Here is a 26,355-nt window from a genome sequence, read left to right as displayed (position 1 = left end):
CAGGAATGTTTTACTCCACAAAAAAGGGATGTGGAGATGTCCAGGGAAGCTCTTGGAGTTCAAGTCCCTGTGCCTGGGTCAGGGCAGTGTGAGAATGAGCACAGGCTGGGGGAGGAATTCATGGAGAGCAGCCCTGCAGGATGGATTTGGGAGTTCTTGTGGATTGAAAGCTGCACGTGAGCCGGGAGTGTGTGTTTGCACCCCAAAGCCAAACAGCACCATGACTCTGCTCCTCTCTGAAAAGGCTCCCCCAGCACTGCTGCTCCAGCTCTGGGATCCCCAGCACAAGAAAGGAGGTGATGGAGCAAAGCCACGGAGATGCTCTGAGCCCCTTGGGAGCCAAGCTAGCAGAGCTGGAGGTGTCCACCTGGAGAAGGCTCTGGAGAGACCTTACAGCCCCTTGCAGTGCCTGAAGGGGCTCCAGGAGAGCTGGGGAGGGACTGGGGACAAGGGATGGAGGGACAGGGCAAAGGGGAATGGGGGAGGAATTCTTGTCTGTGAGGGTGCCCAGAGCAGCTGTGGCTGCCCCTGGATCCCTGGCAGTGCCCAAGGCCAGGCTGGACAGGGCTGGGAGCAGCCTGGGACAGTGGGAGGTGTCCCTGCCATGGTGGAACAGGATGGGCTTTAAGGTCCCTTCCATTCCAAGCCCTTCTATGACCCCAGGATTGTGAGTCTCCCAGTGTTACTCTGCTCTCCCTCATTTCAGGCTTGTCCTTAAGCACATTGGGAAGGCTTTTACCAGGTTTAGAGTAAAAAACCCAGAGCCCAAACAGTGTCACAGCCCCATCCTCACACTGTGCCCAGCCTGGGTGGGAAATAATCCCTTCATGAGGGGAGCACCTCACATTTTGGGGCAGGGCTGCCTGGTGGGCATCTCCTGACGTTGGTTTGTCCCAGAACTGGCACTGGAGATGAGGAAATCCACATTTTGGAGATGAGGAAATCCACATTTTCCAATGGGACCGGTGTGGAGGTGGTGACAAACAGCTCTGCCTTGGTCACATCACCACCAAATGAGGGTTCTTCATTTCCATTGGCACATTAACCCTTGTGCTTCAGTTCTGCAGGGAAGAGCTGGAGGGGGAGCAAGCATCGCCTGCAGGAGATGTGGGAGATCTGGATGAGGCCCCACAGAGGCTGGTGGTGTCCCAGGAAGAGATCCAGAGGGTGGCAGAAGGGCTGGATGCACAAAGCAAAGAGCAGAGTGGAGCAGGTAAGTGCTGCTCTGGTGGCCACTCTGTCCTCTCTGCTTGGAATGTGGGAAATCAATGCCAGGAGTCAGCCTGCTCCCTAGGAGGTGGGAATACAGTCCTTAACAGTCACCATGATATTTTCTGAAAAATCCCTAGACCAGGATTTCTTCTCCTGGCAAGATGAGAAGCTTCAGCTTCTCCCTGTTTTGCTGCTTTGGAATGTGATTTGGAGAATTGTTTATCCAGCGTGTGAATTGTTTTTATTTAATGGCCAATCACAGCCAGCTGTGTCAGAGTCTCTGAGTCAGTCATGGGTTTTTATTTTTCATTCTTGTTGAGCCTTCTGATGTCTCCTTTCTCTTGCTTTAGTATAGTTTTAGCATAGTAATAATAGAATATGATATGATATAATGTAATGTAATGTAATATAATATAATATAATTTCAGCCTTATAAGAACATGGAGTCAGATTTTCATCTCTCACCTCATCCTGGGGACCCAACGCCACAGTTAACAGTCACAAATCTATTAATTTTGACACTGGGCTTCTCTGATCTGTGATGCAGCTGCACAGTCTGGATGAATTTCCTATCCCTGGGAATTTCCTATCTCCTCTCCAGGGAGCGCTTTCTGCCCTGGGAGGGCATGGAGAGGGAGTGATGACTTGGCCTGGAAGCAGAGTAGCTGAATTACCATGAGCACAGGGTTAGTTAGCAGAGCTGGACCTCTTATCCCAAGGTTCTCCAGGTGCAGTTTGGGATGTTGCCTCCACAGGATCCTTAGCAAGTGCAGCAGTGGGGAAGTGACTGGGTACATTGTCCTGGCTGAGAATATTCCCTTTACCTCCTTCTTGAAATAACTGTTGACCAGCCCTGAAATGTTATTTATTAGTAGAATTTTTTTTATAATTTCTGACTGTAGAAATAAACAGTTTTCTGGAGGGACATGTGGTAAAGCTGCTCTTGGAGTGAAATGCCCATGGAAAATGTCCTTAGATGCTCTTTTGGGGGGTTCCTTGCATTGTCCTCAAATCTGTGATGCAGAATTTCATTGGAGAGCAGCAGCTGGGGTGAGGTGACTCCAGCCCCGTGTGCCTTTGCAGGGACCAACTACCTTGAGGAAGCTGGCACCATCTGGGGCAGGTTTAGAGCAGGATTGCAGGTCCTGGGGCTCCCCTTGGTGCTCACACACAGCACAAGGACCTGAGTGTTTCTCTCCAGCCCCAGAAGCTCCTCTCCAGCCCCATCAGTTCCTCTCCAGCCCTAGCAGCTCATTTCCAGTTCTAGAAGCTCCTCTCCAGCCCCAGCAGCTCATTTCCTGCTCCAGCAGCCCCTCTCCAGCCCCATCAGCCCCTCTCCAGCCCCAGCAGCTCATTTCCAGTTCTAGAAGCTCCTCTCCAGCCCTAGCAGCTCATTTCGTGCCCCATCAGCCCCACTCCAGCCCCATCAGCCCCACTCCAGCCCCATCAGCCCCACTCCAGCCCCATCAGCCCCACTCCAGCCCCATCAGCCCCTCTCCAGCCCCATCAGTTCCTCTCCAGCCCCTTCAGCCCCTCTCCAGCACCACCAACCCTTCTCCAGCCCTGCCAGCTCCTCTCCAGCCCCTTCAGCCCCTCTCCAGCCCCACCAGCTCATTTCCAGCCCCACCAGCTCATTTCCAGCCCCACCAGCTCATTTCCAGCCCCACCAGCTCATTTCCAGCCCCACCAGCTCATTTCCAGCCCCACCAGCTCATTTCCAGCCCCACCAGCTCATTTCCAGCCCCACCAGCTCATTTCCAGCCCTTCAGCCCCTCTCCAGCCCCTTCAGCCCCTCTCCAGCCCTATCAGTTCCTCTCCATCTCCAGTCCCACCATTCCCAGCCCTTCCCTGCCCGTGCAGGGTGGGATCAATGACAGTCCCCAGGGATGGGATCAGTGATGTGGCAGCTCCAGCGCTGACTCTGGAGCAGGGCAGGCTCCAGCCTGGGGCTCCCATGGATTGTAGCAGGGAAATCTGTGCTTGGTGAGGTGCTGGATGAACGCAAGGCTTTCCAAAATGTGAGTAAGGGTTTCATGCTTGTTTTGTCTCTGGGGTATTCCCAGTGGATGTAGGCTGTATTCCCATGTATTCCCAGTAGATGCAGGATATGTTTTCAGTGGATATGGGATGTGCTCCCAGTGGATGTAAGATGTATTCCCATGTATTCCCAGTGGATACAGGATGTATTCCCATGTGCTCCCAGTGGATGTGGGATGTATTCCCAGTGGATGTGGGATGTGCTGCTGGTGGATGCAGGATGTATTCCCATGTATTCCCAGTGGATGTGGGACATGTCCATACTGCCTCCCGCCTTTCCCACGTGTGGGATCAGCCTGGAATCCACGCTTGGAGTGTGGGGCAGGCAGGGCCAAGCCAGTGCCCAGCTCATTCCATGGTGCTGCTGTCTCCAGACAGGGCTGAGCTCCAGAGGGCCATGGAGCACAACAGCCGGCTGGACAAGGAGATCCTGGCACTGCGGGCGCGCGTCCAGACCCTCGACCTGGAGAGGAAAGCATTCCTGGAGCTGGTGAGCATCCACCAAGCCAAGCCAACAATCCTGGGCTGGCTCCTGGAAGTCATCCCTGCTCCCAAACCTGCCCTGCCTTCCCCTTTCCCCTCCCTGTTCTGTGCTCAATCTTTCAGAGCTGCAGTTTGGCTGTGGCAGGGTTCACAGAGCAGTGAAATTCGGGAATTAGGCAGAATGCTGCTCTGGGAGCTTCCTTCAGTGCAGGAGGAGTCTGAGGGACTGAGTGGTGGCTTGGAGACTTTGGGACACATTTTCCTGTGCCCATGGAGAGGGATCAGCTCCCTGCTGATCAGGGTTAACCCAACTCAAGTGTGTAAATAGAGTAAGGAACACATGAGCCTTTCCCTGGGCTGGATTAAAGAGTTCACTTTACCCAAGTTTAGCCTAAAACCCCCAGCAGCTGGTTAGAAATCCGTTAGAAATTTATGCTAATTTTTGATTCCTCTCAGCCCCTTTGGTTTTTAACTCAGCCACATTGATTGATTTGTTTATTTTCTCTGGGTTCTCTTAATGGAATGGCTTTTTACATTACAATTAGTTAAATGCTTGGTGTTATACAGCCAGGATTCTCTAAATGCCACCTAGAATTAAGGAGCAATTAAGGAACTATCAACCAGATAATTCCTTAATGAGGTTGCCAACAGGGAAGGGATAGAGGAGTCTGTTTCCTATTAAAATGTGTAATTTGGCACAAAATCTACTGCTGTTCTTATCTCCTGATTTCCTTATATCAGCCTTTGAGAGCCTCTGCCATCCCAGCACTGAGAGCTCTTGGCTCTCTTGCAGTTCTCTTATGTCAAATGAGTATTGCTAAATTAACATAAGTATCTCTGAGAAGATACTTTTCAAATAATGTTTATCAGATCATATCTTGAATGGGATTTATTCCCATTTGAGATGTTCAGAATTTTAGAGTATTTTTTATAGCACAGATTTTTTTTATAGTTTTGTTCTTTGCATTTAAAAAAGTTGCTGCTTTTTCCATGTCTGTCTCCTCAAGCCTTGTATTTACAGCACAGTCTCTTTCTGGAGCTGCAAAAAACCATAACTTAGTTCAAATCCCTCTGTTTAGTTATTTTTTTATTCCAAATAATGTTTTCCTTGTTGTAGGACATTGCTCCTTTCAGTCATTCTGGATACACAAGTGTATGTATAGCTCATAAAAGAGTAGAAATAAAATATTTTTTAAAAAATTATATATTATATATATTTATATATAAAATTATATAAAATTATATATATTATATAATATAAAATATATATGTCTATATAGACAAAAAAAAATACAGATACATATTATTTTTTGATCATATCATATACATAATATATTTTGATCACTGAACAAGAAAAAAATGTAGCCAGATTGAGATCAGTTCCAGCCACATGTTAAGCTAAAAGCAAATTCCCTTTATTCCTTAGGATTCTGTTGGCACAGAAGTTGGGAACCCCCTAATTTTTAATTTACAGAAGTAGAAAATGTGCTTTATTGCCAATTACAGCAGCTTGTGTCCTGAAAGGTGTTTTCTTGCCTGTGGGTTATGAAGGGTAGGGCAGGAACAGGCTGGGCAGTTGGCCTGGGGTGAGCTGTGACTGTGAACAGCTGCTGCTGGTAATGGAATTCCAGTGATCCCATGGATGGAAGACACTGGAAAGTGTCCTCAGAAAGAGCAGTTGGAATCTGACAGGTTAGGAACTGAAACAAATTCAGGAAATTCATCCTTGAATGGATTGGAGCAGCAGCATTCCCACTTCCGCTGCTCCTTATCTGAGGCCGCTCAGCAGCTGGAGCATCCACAGGATCTCAACCAAGCCCTCAGGGTAGGGAACAGTAATCCATGAATAACAAACATGAGAATGGAATGTTCAGCAGAGCTCAGGGCAGGTGTTGTGTGTTGCAGGTGGAGCAGCTCAAGGAGGAGATCTGTGAGTACCAGCGGAGCGAGAGGCCAGAGCCACCAGCACCAGAGGGACTTGGAGTGGCCTCACTGCAGGTGCTCCCTCTTTGTCATTCCAGAAAGACATGGTCCCCTAGCTGTCTGTAGGAACCTGGATGTTCTGGGGGGCTCCTAGGGCCGAGAGATGGAGCTGGTGTGGCTCGTGTGTTTTATTTCTGTGGCCTTGGAGTCACACTGTGCTCACGTGGGAAAGATGTGGAGCTCTTGGAGCTGGATGAGGAGACCAAGGAGATGCTCTGAGGAGATGCTCTGGAGCCAGGCTGGGAAAGCTGGGGGTTTCACCTGGACAAGGCTGCAGGGAGAGCTCAGAGCCCCTTGCAGGGCCTAAAGGGGCTCCAGGAGAGCTGGAGAGGGACTGGGGACAAGGGATGGAGGGACAGGACACAGGGAATGGCTCCCACTGCCAGAGGGCAGGGTCAGAGGGGATACGGGGAAGGAATTCCTGGCTCTGGGGGTGGTGAGGCCCTGGCACAGTTTCCCCAGAGCAGCTGTGGCTGCCCCATCCCTGGAAATCTCCAAGGCCACGTTGGATGGGGCTTGGAGCAGCCTGAGATAGAGGAAGGTGTCCCTGCCCATGGAACAGGATGGGCTTTAAGGTCCCTCCAACCCAATCCATGCTGGGATGCTGGGATCTCAATCCTAGTTCTGTGCTGATGTTGATTTTCTCTCAGGCACAGGGCACACAGGAGGAAGCAGGAGCTGATGGAGACCCTGGTGCCAGCAGAGCTGCCCCATATCAGGAACATGGAGATCAGGGTGTGGAAACTCTGCACAAAAGGTGAGAGGTGTAGAAATCCTTCACCCCTTGTACTTCCACTGGTTCCTGGTGCTGTGTCTCTGGTGCTCTCTGTTGCAGGATTATTTGATTATTGAATTGTTTAAAATACTCTTTAGGGCTTTGTTCTTCTGCTCCCAAATGGGGAAGATTGGAGGAGATGCAGTTGTGAGGAATCACTTCTTCCAGTTTAATGCTGATACTTCCTCCAGTTTGTTGCTTTCCTAAAAGAAGAGAGTTGGGCTTTGGGAGCTCTCCACAGACAAAAAACCCGTTGTTTAAAAATCATGTTGTTTAAAACCTTTGTTTTTAAACCTGTTTTGGTGCTGGGAAGTTTTCTTTGGATTTGGTTGCTCTCCAGGAGTGCACCAAAACACCTGCCTTTCAACCAGAAATATGGAAACAGGGATTTCTAAGGGAATTCAAAGCTTTGTTCTCCCAGTGCCTGCTCAGGAGGTGCTGCACCTCATCTGGCAGGTTTAGGGAGGAAAGGGGAGCTGATCCTCTTCAAAAAGCCCTCTGACCCTTTTCCCTTGAGCTTCCCAAGCCTGTTCTCCACCTCAAGCAGCTGAATTTGCCTGACCTGTTTCCTGCCCATCATCCCTTGTGTAGATCCCATCACCCCTAATTCCCATCTAAATAAGGCCATGCTGGATGTGAGACTGCAAGCCAGCAGGAGAGTGTGAGAAAAACCTTGGCTTTTCCTCACTGGAGCAGTTGGGATGCAGTTGCAGCCTTGGTGATGCTGGGTTTTGCTTGCAGGTGCAGGGAAGCCATGGAGAGCACGGAGGGCAGGAATTCCCAGCTCCTTCACAAGCTGCAAAAACTGGAGCAGGAACAAGAGGGTTTGGTTGAGCACAATGAGAAGCTGGAATCAGTCCTGGGAGAGACACAGATCCAAAGCAAGCAGGAAAGCAAAGTGGAGGGACTGCACCAGAAGGTGAGTGAGGAATGGGAGAGACAAGGTTTGGGTTTCTTTCATTCCATCTACTTTTCTCTCTGATTGGAAAAATAGAATGATGTTTGAGCTGGCCCTGCACTCTGCTGTGTTTGGTTTGACAGGAAAACCAGCCAGAATTTCTACTCTATCCTGGGTTTCTTCTTCATGCTTCTTCTTCCTCCTTCTCCATGGGTTTGGGTGGCATTTTGTAATTGGGCAGAAAAGTCTGCATTGCAGCTCTTTGGGATCAGTTATTGGGTTAAAAGGGAAAATAATCTAGGTGTCAGCTCTTAATTGATAAAAGATAAAATGATAAAATTGTCAGCTCTTAATTAATAAAAGCCCTTGTACCAAGAGATTGTTGGCCATTTTGTGCCTTCTAATGAAAAGCTGCCCAACTCACAGCAGTGAGACTGTTTTACTGATAAGAAATAATAAACACCTGAGTGTGAACATGAACTACTGTCTCAGTGCCTCAATCCAGACCCAGAGAAACCCACAACTGGTACCACCACAACAAAGAACCATTTTGAGGGATGCAAGGCCAGGGAGCAGAGGCAGGATGGATGAGGAGGTGGGGTTTAACCCTGGATAGATCAGTCTGCTGTGTCCTGCATTCCCAGGGGGCTTAAAGATCCCTGCAGATGAGGAGGGAGGGGGCTGGAGCCTGGGCAGGGCAGAGCTGCTGGGTGTTTTCCAGTCCTGCCCTGCCTGGCAAGGACTTGGGAGGGGTTTTGGTCCTGGCACAGCTGCAGAAGCCTTGGCTGGTCAGGCTGTGACTCAGGATCAGGACAGTGGGATACAGAGTGAGGATTGTGTTGCTGCTGGCATGGGATTTGGGAGCACAAATGAAGTGCTTAAAAGTTAATGGCTTGGATGGAGGCTAAAGAAATGCATTGCTGGATATCAACTCTGACCAAAGGCTGACTGGGGGTGAGGAGGGGAGGTGTGTTTTGCATTTGAGATCCCTTTTGGAGCTCCAGAGTCTTGTTGAACCCCAGATTATCATCCAGTCATGCAGAAGGAGAGGGGTTTGTTGTCCTTTAGCTCTTCTGTGAGAGGTCTGGGTGTTTCACCCCACTTTTAATACCTCTTCATACATTGGTGAGCTCCTATCTTTGATTTAAAAAGCAGTGTTGCAGCAGCTTTCCTGTGTGTTGGAGACCATTCCCTCCTGGGAGCTCCAGCAGACCCAGCTGGTGCCAGGAACTCACCAGGGAGAGCAAAGCTCAGGGGCTTTGAGAAGCTGCTGTGGGAATGGACTGGGATTGGCAGGGACTTGGTGCTTCTTTGGCTTTGGGATTACAGATGAGGAAGAATTTCTTATCTGTGAGGGTGGGGAGGCCCTGGACAGGTTGTCCAGAGAATCTGTGGCTGCCCCACCCCTGAAAGTGTCCAAGGCCAGGCTGAACTTGGAGCAACCTGGGATAGAGGAAGGTGTCCCTGCCCATGGAACAAGATGAGCTTTAAGGGCCCTTCCAACCCAACCCATCCTGGGATTGATTCTGGGATCTCCAGAACCAGTCTGGGCTTCTGTGGAGCTGGATTTCATCTCCCTCCAGTGTCCCAGCTCATCTCAGCAGAGCCAAGCTCAGGCAGTTAGACAGTCCAGCCAGGGGGTTCAGAAATAAGCCCAGACTGGATTTCAAGCCTAAGGAAAGGGAATCTGGCAGAGGAGCAGGGGGGCTGCCAGTGCCGGGAATTGAGTTTTGGAAAGGGGTCTGTGGGATCCCATGGGGAAGAGAAGCTGAGCTGCTCCTCTGGGATGATCTTATCTGGGCTGCTCAGAGTCCTTTGAGCCCTTTATAACTTCAGGACCAACAATTTCCCCCCAAGAGCCCTTGGGGGGTGATCCAAAGGCAGAGTGGGACCATGGCCAAACTCCACCTGCCCAGAGGTGCCAGGAGGAGCAGAAATCAGAGATCAGTGGTTACAGAGTCAGTGGGTACACAGATCAGTGGTTACACAGATCAGTGCTTTGCTTTCCCAATCCCAAGTCCTTGGAGCCCTTCAGGAGTGACTCCTGAACTTCCCATGAGCAGTGAAGGGACCAGGGTGAGTCCTGATGGACCAGGCTGAACATCTGCACTCGGAGCACAGGGAGCAAGGATGACCCAGCACCTAAACTGGGGTGTCTTAGTGCTGGGGGAGCTTTGAGTTTTCACCATGTGCCTGGGTTGTTCCACTCCTTGTGTGGAGCAGAATTCCATCTTTTTCTGGCTTGAGACCAGATGGCTCCTTCCTCCTTGGAAGCAGCAGGGTGAGGGATGAGCTGGAGCTGGCCATGCACATCCCCTCCCGTTCCTTCCAACATGGGCCTTATCCCATAACAGCAGCATCAGGAGCGCTTCAGGAGTAGTTGTGCATTTCATTTTGAGTTCTGGTTTGGTTTTAACTTGGGATTTGTCCATGTTCAGATCACCAGTTTGGAAACAGAGTTGTTTGAGGTGCAGAAGAACAAAAGTGAGATGGATGGGAACGAGCAGGTGACGTCTGGAGCTCAGGAGATGCAGGAGGTGAGAGCTTTTCCTTGGGAAATGAACTGTTCTGTTTAGAAATGTTTCTTAAATGAGCATCTGAAGTGTCTCTTTCCTGGGGATGCTCTTTGTCACCCTCTCCTAAGGATTTGTAGCTCCTCATGGATCACTGGAGGAAAGCAGCCAATGTGATCTCCTTGTGAAACTCTCCCCTTAGGAAGTTCTCGTGCCTTCAGCTCTGCCAGCTGAGGAGTTTGTTGTCTCCCCATGAGTGTGAAGTTTTCACCTGGGTGAAGGTGCTCAATTCTTGTTCAGGGTTTAGTGAAACCAGGGGATGTGTGGGTACATTTAAAGCTCATTCCCATCACCTTCTGGGTTAACTTTCCTGTCCATTTGTTCCTTGCCAGCCCAACAATTGCATCTGCCTGGTGTGTCAGCCAGACAGAGATGGGAGAGGAGCTTCCTAAAGTGTTTTGGGTCAGTGGAGGCTCTGTGAGCCCTGGATAAGAGGTGTAGGAATTCCACTTGAAACATTTGAGAACCATTCTTCTCCTCTCCTCATTTCCTAGAAGACACATATCCTCCAATCTGCTTCTCTCTGATATTGTGGGAGTGACTCTGAACTTTTCTTGTTCCAGATGTTGGAAAGCTGTCAGGAAACACTAGACAAGTTGGGAAGTCAGCTGGGAGAGAGGAGAGAAAGGAGAAAGCAGCTGGCATCTGAGCTGGAGCTGCTGAGGGAAGATTTGAAGGCTGAGAAGGGTCTGGGCAGCCAGGTATGTGCAGCCCCTGTGGTGGGGCTCCCTGCAGGAGCCAGCTGCCTTTGGGTGCTCCATGAAACATTCCCAGCTGCTCCCCGAACTCACTGCCTGGTGTCTCTTGATGCATTTCCCCAGCCCAGCCACTTTCAGTCCAGCTGCTCTCATGGCATCATCTCTAACTCCAGAACTTACCTTCCTTTCAGTGAATCTGATACCAAATCAGGAATTCCAGCTTTGTAGCCAAACCCTGATTGTCTGGAGAGCAGAGTGGGGGTTTTTAGACTTAGGCATTAATTTTATGAATTGAAAAATGAACATCCTGCTGGGATCCCAGCACTGCTGGGATTTCCCCAAGGGCCTTGGCACATTTGGCTTGAGCCAATTTAGGTGCTAAATCAACTCCTGGAGGTTTCCCTGCTGGGATTGTTGCTGGAACTCTTGTATTCCAGCTGGGCCACAGAGCAGAGACAGTGAGTGGTGCCAGCAAAATTGCCCAAGGGCTGCCAGGACAAGCACTGAAAATTGGGGTAAAAATTCAGGAGCTTGACAGATCTGTGGCCTGGACAAAGGGACCTGGCAATGGGAGACTGGCCATGGGGGGCACAGCCATGACAAATCCCATTTTTTATCACTCTGAGAGGCTTTAGATCAGTTTGGGAGTCCTGTCACTTCTTGAATCCAAGTGCAAATCCATGGAAGTGCTGAGCTGTTGGCAGAGCTGCACAGACTCAGGCTCTGCTGGAGGAACAGTGGCATCTAGAGGCCAGGGCTTGGTCCTGCTGCAGCAAATCCACACTGAAACTCGGGACCAAAGCTTGCGATGAAAACAGCCTGGCTGGGAGGATGAGGCTGGGTCAGTCTGTCAGTGCACACATGGAAAGGAATTGTCTGAGGTGGGCAATGGTGGGCAAAATGGGAAGAGTCCTTTTGGAACCCTTGCCTCCCAGTAGCTCAGCCTGCTTGTGATCCAGGGATCTTTGAATCCAAATCATCCGTCCCTGAAGGAATTCAGCCACCCACTGGCCAGGGGGTGAAGGAGGGACTGTTTTCCCATCAAAGGGATCAGGAGGAGGTGGAATCCAGAGCCCTGTGTTAGACTGGAACAGCCTTTAGCATAGAGACCTTTGGATGCATTTGGTGAATTCCTGGCCCCCCACATGGGCTCATTCCCTTTGGATGGAGCTGCTGTTCTGCAATGAATCATTTCCCAACGGTGCTGGAAACAAGATTTGCATGAAATCATTGGGTTCTTTCACCTGGAAATCTCTCCTTGTTTTTAAGACTGGCCATGGGGGGCACAGCCATGACAAATCCCATTTTTTATCACGCTGAGAGGCCTTAGATCAGTTTGGGAGTCCTGTCACTTCCTTGAACCCAAGTGCAAATCCATGGAAGTGCTGAGCTGTTGGCAGAGCTCCACAGACTCGGGCATTGTTTTGACAATTAAGAGGAGAAATCTTTTCCTGATCTTGTCCTTTGGGGTGTGTTCCATGCACTGACTCTGGTGTTACCTCTGCAGGGTTTGCCTGACTCCCACTCAGAGCTCACAGGCCACATAAACACCTCCCCAAGCCTCCAGAGAGCATCAGCCAGCAGGGATCTCGTGGAGGTATCCCATGAGAAGCCACACAAAGACAGTGCTTTGCTAAGTCCAGAGGTGAGACATGGAAAGAATCCCCAGCTCTTGTGGTACGTGATGCAGGCAGGAGATGCTGGGGTGTGTTGCTCAAATGTGAGCAAATTTGTCCTGGTGTAGATAAGATGCCTTGGAATTGAAATATCAGGAAATACCTGGGATTGAAAGCTCAGGAGGAGCTGTTGATTAAAAAGCTTTAGCAATCAAAGTTGGTGTTTAGTGAGGATGATGGTGTTTGTGTCTGATCTTCAAGCTCTTCCCATTCTACCCCCTGCCATGGGCAGGGACAGCTTCCACTATCCCAGCTTGCTCCAAGCCCTGTCCAGCCTGGCCTTGAACACTGCCAGGGGTGGGGGAGCCCCAGCTTTGATCTTGGATGGAGAAAATGGAGCTGGAGTTTGGGTGGAGATCAGTCAGGGACACCTGAGCCCCTGTTCCAGGGGATTTGGGTCCATCACAGGTGAGCAGCAGATCTGACACTGAGCAGACTCCAGTTGTGATTCAGCTCTGAGTTCTTCTGTCCTGATCCATTCCTCCTTTCCTGCCCCTTTCATTTTCTTGGCATCTTCTCCTCCAGTCTCCTGTTAGGGTGTGCTGTTACCTGGTGTTGCAGGGTTAGGTGAGGATGATGGTGTTTGTGTCTGAAGGATTTGGGTCCATCACAGGTGAGCAGCAGATCTGACACTGGGCAGGCTCCAGTTGTGATTCAGCTCTGAGTTCTTCTGTCCTGATCCATTCCTCCTTTCCTGCCCCATTTTATTTTCTTGGCATCTCCTCCTCCAGTCTCCTGTTGAGGGTGTGCTGTTACCTGGTGTTGCAGGGTTAGGTGACATTGGGAGTGGAGATGCCACCCCTAGGGAGGTGTTTGGGATAGAGTGAGCACCTCTGTGAGAGCCACCTGAGCTCACACTTTGTGCCCCTCCTGGTTTGCCAAGAGCTTTTGTAAAGAGCTTTGGCACATGCTGTAAATCCCTGGGAGTTGTGCCACAGTGGGATGAAATCAAATAAAGAACCGTGGCTTGGTGGTAGTTGAGACACAGCTGCTTTGCATGCAGGAAAAAGGACTCACATGTGTCTTTGAGGGGGAAGAACTGCAATGATTTAGGCACAGAATCACAAGCCATGTCTTGCTGGAGTCCCCACATTGCCCTGGATGGCTCCAAAGATTTCCCTCAGAGCAGAGGAAATGCAAGTCCTGGTGTTTTCTGACCTTACAGGCCTCTGAAGTCCTGCAAGACAGAGAACAGAGCCCCAGAGTGGAGCAGAAACAGGAAGATCCCTGTGCAGATGCAAAGACCTATGAGGAGCAGGTGGCTAAAGTAGTGTTTTTGGAAGAACAGATCAAAAACCTGAGGGAAGAACAAGAAGTGCTCTGGTAAACCTGAACAAAGCCTGTGGTATTTTCTGCTCCTTGTCTTTGCTGAATTAAGTTTTGAGCTTTTCCCAACTCCCCATGGGGCTGCTTCTGGCAAAAATGGGCTTGGCACCTTCATGTTGTCCTTGGGTCAGCATCTCTGATTTTGGTGACTTTCCTTAGTCAGGATCAGCTGGGATTAAAGTTTTTTCTGCAGCTCTCCCAGATTCTGAGCAGCCTAAATGGGAGTTGTGCTTGGGGAGGAGGATTCTTCCCTTGAGGTTGGACTACACTGCCATGTTCACTCTTAACACATGTCCCCAAGTGCCACATCCACAGGTGTTTTGAGCACTTCCAGGGATGGTGATTCCAGCCTGGACAGCCTGTGCCAGTGCCTGGACACCCAGGACATCAAATCACAAAATTCCAGATTGTTCTGGGGAGGAAGGGATCATCAAGCTCATCCCATTCCACCCCCTGCCATGGGCAGGGACAGCTTCCACTATCCCAGGTTGCTCCAAGCCCTGTCCAGCCTGGCCTTGGACACTTCCAGGGGTGGGGGAGCCACAACTTTGATCCTGGATGGAGAAAATGGAGCTGGAATTGGGGTGGAGATCAGTCAGGCAGCTGGACTGGGACACCAGTCAGTGCTTCCCTGTGACTTTGAGTCCAGAGCAGCTCCTGTGCCTTTGTGAGGATTCCTTGGCCAGCCTGGAACCTCTTCCAGGGGAGAGCTGAGCCTTTGGACACACGTGGTGTTGTGGGAAGTGTCCCAGACAGACTGACCCTTGCCCAGAACTGCTGCACACAGGCCTGAATCCCCTTTGGAGCCTCCCAAAGCACTTGAGTGCTTCACTGGACTATCATCTCCCAAGTTTTTCCCCTTTAAGGGTGTTTCCCCTGGATTTGTGTAGTTATCTCTCTCCTTTACTATTTCTTCTTCAAGCTCTGAATTACTAGAGAGCAACAAGAAGAAGGAGGAGCTGGAAAAGCAGCTCAAGGAGAGCAGTGAAGAGAAACGGCTGTTGCTGGAAGAAATTGCCCAGCTCAGATGTGACATCCGGAGTGCCTGGGAGCAGGGAGACATGAGGAGGATGACCCCAGGCTTGGAGCAGAGGGAGAACAGGTTTCTCCCATGGCAGAGCTCTGCAGGCAGTTTAGAGGGGAGCCTTAAACAGGTATGGGCAGCTTTGCCATCTGCATCCTGCTTTTTGTCATTAATTGAGTGGCACAATGTAATTAAAGTGGGCTGGAAGTCAGCCCTGTGGTGTGAGTGGTGGTTGGACATTAGGGATCTGTTGATTGCCTTGTGTTGTGCTTTTGGATGTAGTGGGGATTGGATAAACTGAACTGATTACACGTGGCAGAAATAAGTTATTTAAATGGAATTTGTTCACCTTTCTCACCTTGTGAGCTGAAAGAGAAAGGGAGGTGCAGGTAGCCAAACAGGAAGAAAATTATTGAAGAACTGGGGATGGGGAGGCTGAGGAGGAGTTCAGCTTCTGTGTAAAGATTTGGGAGCTCAGCTTCTGTGTAAAGATTTATCCTGCTTTTTGTCATTAATTGAGTGGCAAAATGTAATTAAAGTGGGCTGGAAGTCAGCCCTGTGGTGTGAGTGGTGGTTGGACATTAGGGATGTGTTAATTTCCTTGTGTTGTGCTTTTGGATGTGGTGGGGATTGGATAAACTGAAATAAGTTATTGAAGTGGAATTTGTTCACTTTTCTCACCTTGTGAGCTGAAAGAGGAAGGGAGAAAATGCTGGAAGAACTCAGGATGGGGAGACTGAGGAGGAGCTGAGCTTCTGTGCAAAGATTTGGGAGAGAAAAGAGGACAGGGTCGTTTGAATGGCCAGGGTGGGAATGAGAAGGAGATGTTTGGAGTTCAGTTGTATCCAAGAAGCAGCAAATCATCTGGGTGGAGCAGAGCAGGACACAAGGAGTGTAATTAAAGTGGGCTGGAGGTCAGCCCTGTGGTGTGAGTGATGGTTGGAAATTAGGGATCTGTTGATTGCCTTGTGTTGTGCTTTTGGATGTAGTGGGGATTGGATAAACTGAACTGATTACACGTGGCAGAAATAAGTTATTTAAATGGAATTTGTTCACCTTTCTCACCTTGTGAGCTGAAAGAGAAAGGGAGAAAATGCTGGAACAACTCAGGATGGGGAGACTGAGGAGGAGCTGAGCTTCTGTGCAAAGATTTGGGAGAGAAAAGAGCACAGGGTGGGAATGAGAAGGAGAGGATCAGAGTCCACTTGTATCCAAGAAGCAGCAAATCATCTGGGTGGAGCAGAGCAGGACACAAGGAGTGCAGTGGGTGTGGGAAGGGATCCTGATAGAAGCAGCTGGGAAAAACCCCACAAAAGCAGTGGAGCGAATGGACCTCCAGGACAACTGACGCTGCCAGATCCCACAGTGCTGGATCAAGACTTTTTCCAGCTTGGGAAAGTTACCTGGGGATTATCTGAGATTTGGTCTTCAGTGAATTCTGTCTGGTTCCAAGAGCAGAAGGTGAAGATGCAAAGTGGGAGTGCTGGTCAAGAGATGGCTGAAAGTGATGCAGGAAGGAAAGGCTTTGGTGTGTGTGCTGGGAAGGTGAGTGAGCTAAGGGGATCAGTTACCTCCCAAGAGCCATCACAGACTGTCAGTGACACCTCCCAGTGCCCAGGCTTTGTCCTGTTGTGTTCCTGTCCCGCTGCCAGGACTCACCTTTCTCCTGCTCCTGATCCCTCTGGGAGCTGGGCTGGCTGTGTCACTCCTGCTTGGATGCCTGAGTGAGACTGGTGCAAGAATCCAAAGTGTCCTGGTGGCTTTGCTTTGATTGGATGGATTTGTTTCAACGGGGATTTGTTCCCTCATCCAGGTTACCACCTCTTCCCTCTCAGCCTCAGGAGCTGTATTGACTTCTCTGAGGAGATGGAGAGAATCATTGAATCATTGAGCTTGGAAAAGGCCTCTGAGATCATCGAGTCCAATTATTAACACAGCAATGCATGTTCATCACAAACCATGTCCCCAAGTGCCACATCCACAAGGCTCCTAAAGCCCTGCAGGGACAGGGAAGGGAACAGAACAGGGAAATGTCGGGCTTTGCACACCTTCCTACCAAATGCCCTTAAATCCTACTGGCCTCTGCCTTCCTTAATCACCTTTAAAGTTAATTTCTGTGTGACTTGTGCTGTTCCTGCAGGGTCTGTCTGAGGAGAGGTTCCAGCAGCAGGAGGAGAAGCTGCAGCAGCTGCGCCAGGACCTGCGGCGGGTGCAGAACCTGTGCAGCTCTGCTGAGAGGGAGCTCAGGTATGAGAGGGAGAAGAATGCTGACCTCCAGAGGCAAAATCTGCTGCTCCAGCAGGAGTAGGGACAGTGCCAGGCTCCCCTGTGTGCCTCAGCTCCGTGGGAGTTCTGGCCATGAGGGCTGGAGCCCATCTCCCCCCAGGCTGGGAGAGCTGGGGATGCTCACCTGGAGAAGAAAAGGCTCCAGGAAAATCTCAGAGCCCCTTCCAGGGTCTAAAGGGGCTCCAAGAGATCTGGAGGGGGACTTTGGACAAGGACCTGGAGTGCCAGGACAAGGGGAAATGGCTTCTCACTGCCAGAGGGCAGTGTTACACAGGCTATTGGGAGGAAATCCTTCCCTGTGAGGTTGGTGAGGCCCTGACACGGGGTGCACAGAGAAGCTGTGGCTGCCTCATCCTCAGAAATGTTCCTGGCCAGGTTGGACAGGGCTTGGAGTAATGTGGGATAGTGGTAGGTGTCCCTGGCCATGATGGGGGGTTGGAACTGTCTCTAAAGTTCTGCTGTGTCTAAAGCCTGCCTTTTGTAACTTTCCCAAAACCCTCTAATTTTATAGATTCCCACAAGAACCAGGTGATCCTGAAGGGCCCTTCCTACCCAAAGTGCTCTGGGGTTCTGTGACAAATTTCACTGCGTCCAAATAAAACATGCTTTTCTTCCTCTGTGATTACTCTTTCTGGAATCCTGTTCCCCTTCCCTAGCCAAGCCATTCCAGCTGATTTATGCTGAAGTATAAATCTGATTTCTTCTCTGGGATCTCAGGTCAAAGCTGAGCTGAAGCAGGCCCGGGCCAAACTCTCAGAGACCACCGAAACATGTTCCTCCCTCTCAGCACAGTGGGACAGGAGCCAGCAGAAGGTCAAGGAGCTGGAACTGGAGCTCTCCAAGTGCTCCCAGGCTGATAAGCTCAGGAGCAGCCTCCAGGAGAGGCTGGCCCAGGAGAAATCCAGAGCAGGAGAAGCACAAAAGAAGGTGAGTGTAAGTTTGACAGTTCTGTGCAGCTCTAGTGCAGAAAGCAAGCAGGTTTGCTTCCCCAGATTCCTTTTTGTGACCCCTCGGCTTAATATTGTAGGAAAAAAGCCTGTAATTAGTGGGAGCATAATCAAGGCAATAGAAGCCATGTCTGATAACCCAATATCTCTGAAATACTGATAGTGGGGCTGACAGGCACAGGGAACCCTGATCTTGTTCTTGCTGAGAAGATTTCCTACTGTTTACTGTCTGTAAAGTTCCAAACTTTGTGTTTTCCATGGCACTGATTCTGCCATGCTCCTGCAGAAATCACTGGATTCTCTTTTGATGTGAGCAGGATCAGATTGGGAATTCATGACATAGTGTTTGGTCCAAAATCTGGTAGCCAGTCCAAAGCTTTTTGCTTTTAATGGACTTGGAGTCAAAACAAGGAAATCTTTCCTTGCCATGCCTCAGCCACTGGGGAATCAGAGGGATCTGATTCAGACACTGGCCCGTGCATTCAGAAAGTTTAATCTATGTCCATTTTAATCCAAGGTCTCAAAACTGCAGCAAAAGCTGAAGGATTCCCAGCACCAGCTGCTGCTGGCAGAGGCTCGTGTTTCTGACAAGAAGCTTCTGGAAGAGGAGCTGAAGGAAGCTCGGGAAACTGAAGCTCGAGTGCAGCAGGAGCTTCATGAGGAGCAGCTGAAAAGGTCTCTGTGCTGTGCTGTGCAGGGGCTGTGCAGCCCTCCAGCAGCTCCTGTCTGCCCTGGGAGGGTTCAGGGAGACCCAAGCCACAGCTTTGACCTCCTGTCTTCCTTTTGGACCTGCTTTATCCTTGGAGTTCTCCAGGAATTCCCCCTTCCTGAGGTTTAAATGATTATTGGAGGTTTCATCTCTCTTGGAAGGGCTGTGGCCTCTCCTGTCAGTGCAGTGATGCCAACAGCCCCCTTCCCTGTGCAGCTGGGAATGATCCAGAATATCATCCCCCCCTTTCTGTGCCACTGACACAACTGGGATGTGCTGATCCTTTGTCCCCTCCATGCCAGCAGGGGCAAGAGGAGCAAGGGGGTGTTTGGGTGACAGACAGACACCTTGGGGGCCGGAGGCACATCCCCCTTTTCTTGGTTTGGGAAGACAGGCGTGTGCTAAGGAAGGCAGGAGCCTCCCCTGAAATGGAGAAAATGAACCCCCCCGAATTGCTATAAATTTTAAATTAAGGGGGGCTCTCAGGCAACAAAAATTATGGGAGCAGGAAATAACGGTTCTCTAATAGGGAAGAAAATAAAAGGTAAAATAAACAATGCAGTAAACTAAAACAACAGTGCCAGAGTCAGAGCCCAACCTGACACCCTGTGGGTCAGGGTGTTGGCAGCAGTCCCATTGGAATTGTGGCTCAGCCCTCCTGCAGTGTCAGGGGTGGTTCTGCTGGAGCAGGGATCCTGGAGAAAGGTGCAGTCTTCCTCTAGAGATCCAGGGGAAGAGGCAGCTGCTCCTCTGGGGAATCCAGTGGAGAAGCCGTGCAGTTATTCCAGAATCTCCAGATTATATCCAGGTAGCAATGCTTGGCTCCTCCCTCTGGGCTCACATCTCCCAATGGGATGCTGGAGTTCTTATCAGCCATGCAGTGACATTCCATAGCTGTTATCAGCAGATGTCCCTTCCCAAGGGAGGAGTGATTGTGATCACTCAGAGAGAGATAAGGAAAACTGCCCACTTGACAAAAGACAACTGCCATACAGATGGCAATAGAACACACCTTGCCTTGCAACCTGGAGCACCCCTGCAGCTCTCACTGTGCCCCCGTGGTGTTCCCAGGAGGCTCCTGGAGCAGCAGGTGGAGGAGCTGAGGCAGCAGCTCCGGCATTCCCGGGAGACGGAGGCGTCGCTGGCCAAGATGCACGTGGAGCTCCAGGCCAAGACCCTGCATGTCCTGGAGGATGAGAAGAAGCTGGATGCTGGTGAGGTGAGTCACACTGAGGGCGTTCCTCATCATACAAGGGGCAACAGAACCATCAGGAGCTGGAATCTGCTTCTGGGTGTTGTGGTGTTGTTGGGTCCCCAGGACGAGGTGAGAGATGAGAATTTGACTTCAAGTTCTCAGAAGGCTGATACGTTATGTTATGTTATGTTATGTATGTTATGTTATGTTATGTTATGTTATGTTATGTTATGTTATGTTATGTTATGTTATGTTATGTTATGTTATGTTATGTTATGTTATGTTATGTTATATATAATGGGGGGTGGCTGGATATTGGCTGTAGTGGGAACCACTGGGATTGATGAGAGAGAAGCTTTGGAGACCAGGCAGAGGGGAGGCAGAGGGGCCCCTCCAGTTAAACCCAGCCCTTTTCCAGCATGTGCAGTGCCAGAAGGAGAACCAGAAGCTCTCGGAGCAGCTGGTGCTGCTGAAGGAGGAGAACAAAGCCCTGTATGAGGAGGGTGTCAGGCTCCTGAACCAGAAGGATCTCTATGTCAGGTAATGCCCACACACCTGCCTGGGCCTCTATTGCATTTGGCTGTGCTGTGGACTTTCCTGTCCAATATTCAGCTTTTAGCACTAAATCCACTGGCCCTGTGGATTTAGTGAGGGGGTGAGCAGTGAGCTCACCCCCCATGTCTGCTGTCAGGGAATTGCACACAGGTTTGACTGGGAAGGGACCTTAAAGCCCATCCTGTTCCACCAGGGACACCTTCCAGTATCCCAGGCTGCTCTAAGCCCTGTCCAGCCTGGCCTTGGACACTTCCAGGGATCCAGGGGCAGCCACAGCTGCTCTGGGCATCCTGTGCCAGGGAAGGATTTCCTTCCAATGTCCCATCTGACCCTGCCCTCTGGCAGTGGGAGCCATTCCCTGTGTCCTGAGCCTCCATCCCTTGTCCCCAGTCCCTCTCCAGCTCTCCTGGAGCCCCTTTAGGCCCTGCAAGGGCTCTGAGCTCTCCTTGGAGCCTTTTCTTCTCCAGGTGAGCACCCCCAGCTCTCCCAGCCTTCCTGCTCTCCTCGGGTGTGTTATAGACCTCTGAGAACTTATTAGACCTGGCTCAAAGCAGCTCCTGTAACAGTGACCCTGAGCCAAAGTGCCTTTCCCAGCCTGATGGCTGTCCCTGTTTGCCCAGGAAATACAACGAGATGCAGCTCAGACACAAGGACAAGATCCGCAGGGCCAAGGAGACTTTCATCCATGAGGTGAAACAGAGGGACAGCAGGATCAAACAGCTGGAAAACGAGCTCAGCGAATCCAAACTCCAAGTGGAAAAGGTGAGAGGACACATCCAGGGCTTCTCCAGCAAGGGGAGGCTGCAGGGGCATTGCTGCTTCCAGAAGTATTCCCTGGTGGCCAAGAAGGGCAATGGCTCCTGGCCTGGGTCAGGAATGGTGTGGAGCAGGAGCAGGGAGCTCATTCTGCCCTTGGCACCTTGAGAGCTGTGTCTGGTTGTGGCCCCTCAGTTTGGGAAGGACATTGGGACACTGAGCACATCCAGAGCGGGCAACGAGGCTGGAGAGGGGCTTGGAACAGAAACCCTGTGAGGAATGACTGAGGGAGCTGGGGGTGTTCAGCCTGGAGAAAAGGAGACTCAGAGGTGACCTTATCACTCTCTGCAGCTCCTGAAAGGTGCCTGTGCTCACCTGGGGCTGGGCTCTTTCTCCAGGCAGCCCTGACAGAACCAGAGCACACAGCCTCAAGCTGCACCAAGGGAAATGTAGGTTGGATATTAGGAAAAAGTTTTTGTTTACAGAGAGAGTGAAAGTTCTGGAATGGCTGCCCGGGGAGGGGGTGGAGTCACCATCCCTGGGTGTGTTTAACAAAGCCTGGATGTGGCACTGGGTGCCAGGGTTTAGTTGAGGTGTTTGGGCTGGGTTGGACTTGATGATTTTAAGGTCTCCTCCAACCTGGTGATTCTGTGATTTGGTGATTCTGTGATTGTGATCATGGATTCAGGGAATGGTGTGAGTTGGAAGGGACCTTCAAGCTCATCTCATCCCACCCCTGCCACGGCAGGGACACCTCCCACTGTCCCAGGTGCTCCCAGCCCTGTCCAGCCTGGCCTTGGACACCTCCAGGGATCCAGGGGCAGCCACAGCTGCTCTGGGCACCCTGTGCCAGGGCCTGCCCACCCTGCCAGGGAACAATTCCTTCCCAATATCCCATGTAACCCTGCCCCCTGGCAGTGGGAAGCCATTCCCCCTTGTCGTGTCCCTCCAGGCCCTTGTCCAAAGTCCCTCCTTGCAGGAAGGCACCAGGGGCACCAACCTGTAGTACCAAAAAGCCAAAAGAAAATTCCTGGCTCAGGATTGCTGTTGGGGGAAGCCACATCCTCAAATCCCAGTCTGACATTGGCTGGGCTCCAGTTCCTTTGCCTCAGCAATGCCTGCTGGGAAGTGGCCCTAGAGCCTCTTTTTGGGGTATTTTACATCAAACAGGGCATTGCAGAGTCGCTGAGGTTGGAGAAGACCTTTAAGGTGAGGATCTTAAAGTGCAACCATCCAACCATGTCCCCAAGTGCCACATCCACATGGTTCTTGAGCACTTGCAGGGCTGGTGACTCCAAGGTTTAGGAGCTGGCACCCTTGATGTGGTCCCTTGGGAAAGCCCTGAGGTTTCAGAGGGCAGAGAAGACTCCAGAGTAACTGGTGGTTGTTCTTTCCTTCTCCACCACCCAAAGGGGAAGGTGCTGATTGCCCAGATCACCGCTGAGAATGAGAAATTACTCCAGGAGAGGCGACGGCTCCTCCAAAAAATATCAGACCAGGAGGAGTCCCCCTGGAGCCTCCGGCCTGGGATTCCCTCCCTGCAGAGCAGGTAGGTCCCTGCTGATGTCCATCCCCTTTTCCTGGTTTTGTGCCTCTTTCTCTTAAGAATTCCAGAGGAAAGTCTGGACTGTAATCATGGCTGTAATTAGGGATGTAATTACCCCATTTTCCCATCCAAGACCTCACCACTGAGCTGGAGGCTGTGGAGAGCAACTGCTCTGAGGCTGGAAAAGAAAAGTCCTGTTGGAAAATGGAGCATGGCTGGAAGGAAAATAACTTGTGCTTTGTGCCATGTGCAGAGGGAAGATCCTGGAGGAGGAGAACGCGCGGCTGCAGGACAAGCTCCAGCTCTCCAGCCTTGTGGGCTCCTCCCAGCGCCTTGCCAGGAGCAGCCCTGCTCCCAGCACTGAGGTGAGACCCCAGGAGGGCTGGGGTCAGCAGGGATCACAGAACCTCGGGGGCTGAGCAGGAGCTGGATCCATCCCTTGGGATGGAAAGGGCTCCTGGGTAGTTGGTGGCGACAGATGTGGTGAGGAGGGGATTTGTGAGGAGCTGAGGGCTCCATGCAGATGTGGTGAGGCACTGAGGGCTCCATACAGATGTGGTGAGGAGGAGCTCTGGGAGGAGCTGAAGGCTCCATACAGATGTAGTGAGGAGCTGAGGGCTCCATACAGGTGAGGAGGGGCTTTGTGAGGAGCTGAAGGCTCCATGCAGATGTGGTGAGGAGAGTGTTTGGAAGGGCTGAAGGCTCCATACAGGTGAGGAAGGGCTTTGTGAGGAGCTGAGGGCTCCCTACAGATGTGAGGAGGGGGATTTGTGAGGAGCTGAAGGCTCCATACAGGTGAGGAGAGGCTCTGTGGGGAGCTGAAGGCTCCATGCAGATGTGGTGAGGAGCTGAATCTCCGTACAGATGTGGTGAGGAGGAGCTCTGTGAGGAGCTGAATCTCCATACAGGTGAGGAGAGGCTCTGGGAGGAGCTGAAAGCTCCATACGGATGTAGTGAGGAGCTGAAGGCTCCATACTGGTGAGGAAGGGCTCTGGGAGGGGCTGAAGGCTCCATACGGATATGGTGAGGAGCTGAGGGCTCCATACAGATGTGGTGAGGAGCTGAATCTCCATGCAGATGTGGTGAGGAGGAGCTCTGTGAGGAGCTGAAGGCTCCATACAGATGTGGTGAGGAGCTGAGGGCTCCATACAGATGTGGTGAGGAGCTGAATCTCATACAGATGTGGTGAGGAGGAGCTCTGTGAGGAGCTGAAGGTTCCATACAGATGTGGTGAGGAGCTGAAGGCTCCATACAGATGTGGTGAGGAGTGAAGGCTCCATACAGATGTGGTGAGGAGAGGCTCTGGGAGGAGCTGAAGGCTCCTCACACTCAGCCCTGCTCATCCCTGAGCTGCTGCCCCTGGGATGCCCTTCCTCAGGCACAGGAATCTCACCTGGCACGTCCAGAGCTGTTCAAAGGCCTCAGCTGTAAAGCTGCTCTAGGAAAGAAGATTTGGAATGTTCCTCCTGCCATGAGGAATGTTCCCTCCTCAGGCCAAGCTGAGCAATAACTCCTGAGCTGAGGGAAAGTTGTTAATGAAGAACTTTGGCAGGAGAAATGGAGAAAATCCAGGGAATCAAAGAGTTTTCAAACCAACCAAGCGGATTTAGGAGTTTCTTGGGACTTTTAATTTGGAGAGAACCCAGGTAGGTTGGAGAGGAGCTGTTGAGGGGGAAAGGGCTGTTTGGGGCTCACCTGGCCTTGGTGGGGCTTGGTTTGGATTTTTTAGAATAAATTTACACCCAAAGGACAACCAAACCCCCAATTAGCACCTCTGTGGGGCTGCACTTGGTGGAGAGGACTCTCAGTGAAGCTGGGGAAGACCAGGAATTGTTGGAATTCAGGGTCTGGCCTGTGTCTCCTCCTTTCAAAGTCTCTCTTCTTCCTTCCAGGACCTGAAGCTTGCTCCTGGAAGCCACCCACAGAGTAAGGTGCTGCCACCTCCTCGTGCCAGGTACCGTGGTGGGGAGGGAGGGGCAGCCAGGGGGGAGCCACCGGGGGATTCCACTGGAGAATTTTGGCTGCTCCACCCTGAGCTGCCACCTCCCAGAGGCCTTTTTTGTTAGTTTTGGGTCAAATTTTAGGGAAAATAGTATTAAAATGGCATTTAAAATGGTATTGAAACCAGTCAGCTGATGGGATGGAGAAGTCCAATATTAGGGAAAATAGCATTAAAATGGCAATTAAAATGGTAGTGAAACCAGTCAGCTGATAGGATGGAGAAGTCCAATTTTAGGGAAAATAAAATGGCATTAGAATGATGTTGAAATGGTATTAAAATGGCATTACAATGGTATTGAACCAGCCAGCTGATGGAAAGGAGAACTCAAATTTTAAGGAAAATAGTATTAAAATGGCATTTAAAATCGGATTTAAACCAGGCAGCTGTTGGGATGAAGTCCAATTTTAGGGAAAATAAAATGGCATTAGAATGGTATTAAAATGGCATTTAAAATGGGATTGAAACCAGTCAGCTGATGGGATGGAGAAGTCCAACTTTAGGGAAAATAGTATTAAAATGGTATTGTAATCAGTCAGCTGATGGGATGGACAAGTCCAATTTCCAGAATATTTTGGGGAGCACTGTGGGATTTAGGAATCTTGGTGCTCAGGGGCTTTGGAGGAGTCTTTATACAAGAGATGATGAGACTTGGAGTCCTGGAATGGCCAGAGCTGTGTCCCACATCACTGTGGGATGCGTTCCTCCATTCCAATCCGTGCCAAACCAGATGGGGGCAAGGCAGGGGGACCATGCAGCTCTGGGGGTTTGGTCACAGCCCCTGCCATGGCTGTGTGGGGCACTGTTGGGCACTGTTGGGGTGGAGGATGGTGCAGCAGGTTCTGGGCTGGCTGAGGGTGTCCCTTCCTTGCCTGGAGGAGGAGCCTTGCTCCACGAGGAGAGCACCCACATCGTTCTGTGCTGCTCTGAGCTGATGGGTAAGGCTCACTCAGACCGCACAGAATGACAGAAAATGGAAATTTGTTTCCAGCTTCCCACCCCGAGATCTCCCAGAGCCCCTGGGCGCCCTGAAGGCCCCGCAGAGCACGAAGCCTGAGGGAGAGGCTGAGAGCCAGGATTCCTCCTTCTGCCTGTCCCCCTCGCAGCCTTCAGAGATTGGGTACCTGAACGTGGCCTCTCCTGGGGACAGCACGGCCCCCTCAGCCTCCCCTGTGCAGGAGCAGAGCCACAGCCTGGGCTCCCAGAGCTTCTGAGCTGGCAATGCTGGGGCAGCCTGGCCTCACCCGCAGGATCTGGGCTCCTGGGGCCGTGGCACAGCAGGGCCTGCAAAGAGAATTGCCAAATGGACTGAGCCCATGATTATTGCTGGGATATGTTCCAACTAAATGATTCCACAGTTTGCTTTTTTTTTGTTGTTTTGTTTTTGTATTTTTGGTTTGTTTGTTTGTTTGTTTGTTTTTTAACTTGCCCAGCTGTAAATGTGTGTGTGATCCCAGATCCACTGGAGGCTGGAATTTGTAAATAAACTCTGTACAGTGCTAGAGGGGTGGGGTGAAGGGTGTCTTCCCTCAGCCCTAATCCCCTGACCAGTCCAAATCTATAAATTTTATAAATAAAACTTGCAGATTTTCCCTTTTACTCCATGCCCCCACACTGTCATTCCCCTTTTCCACACTTTCAGCATTCCCTTTGCTCTGTGCAGAGGTGAACAGGATC

The 26,355-nt window shown here is 50.9% G+C and overlaps 1 protein-coding gene across 1 annotated transcript in view; it reads left to right on the top strand.

The window, feature by feature from the left end:
• The window catches only part of CCDC30 (coiled-coil domain containing 30), a 35,874-nt gene extending 9,796 nt beyond the window's left edge, over positions 1–26,078 (top strand). Inside the window, 20 exon segments of the mRNA XM_031062962.1 lie at positions 1,060–1,213; positions 3,624–3,739; positions 5,638–5,730; positions 6,366–6,472; positions 7,232–7,409; positions 9,827–9,925; positions 10,525–10,662; positions 12,167–12,304; positions 13,501–13,658; positions 14,584–14,815; positions 16,826–17,023; positions 17,689–17,898; positions 18,436–18,593; positions 19,699–19,846; positions 20,241–20,362; positions 20,998–21,139; positions 22,546–22,682; positions 22,933–23,044; positions 24,572–24,633; positions 25,670–26,078. Coding sequence (XP_030918822.1) covers positions 1,060–1,213; positions 3,624–3,739; positions 5,638–5,730; positions 6,366–6,472; positions 7,232–7,409; positions 9,827–9,925; positions 10,525–10,662; positions 12,167–12,304; positions 13,501–13,658; positions 14,584–14,815; positions 16,826–17,023; positions 17,689–17,898; positions 18,436–18,593; positions 19,699–19,846; positions 20,241–20,362; positions 20,998–21,139; positions 22,546–22,682; positions 22,933–23,044; positions 24,572–24,633; positions 25,670–25,892 — 2,925 coding nt within the window. The 3' untranslated portion in view covers positions 25,893–26,078.
• The last annotated feature ends 277 nt before the right edge of the window (positions 26,079–26,355 follow it).

Source organism: Geospiza fortis, unplaced genomic scaffold (genome assembly GCF_000277835.1).
Source record: "Geospiza fortis unplaced genomic scaffold, GeoFor_1.0 scaffold4, whole genome shotgun sequence".
Lineage (NCBI taxonomy): Eukaryota > Metazoa > Chordata > Aves > Passeriformes > Thraupidae > Geospiza > Geospiza fortis.
The sequence above is the reverse complement of the archived record's forward strand: the minus strand, read 5'-3'. Positions and strand labels throughout refer to the sequence as shown.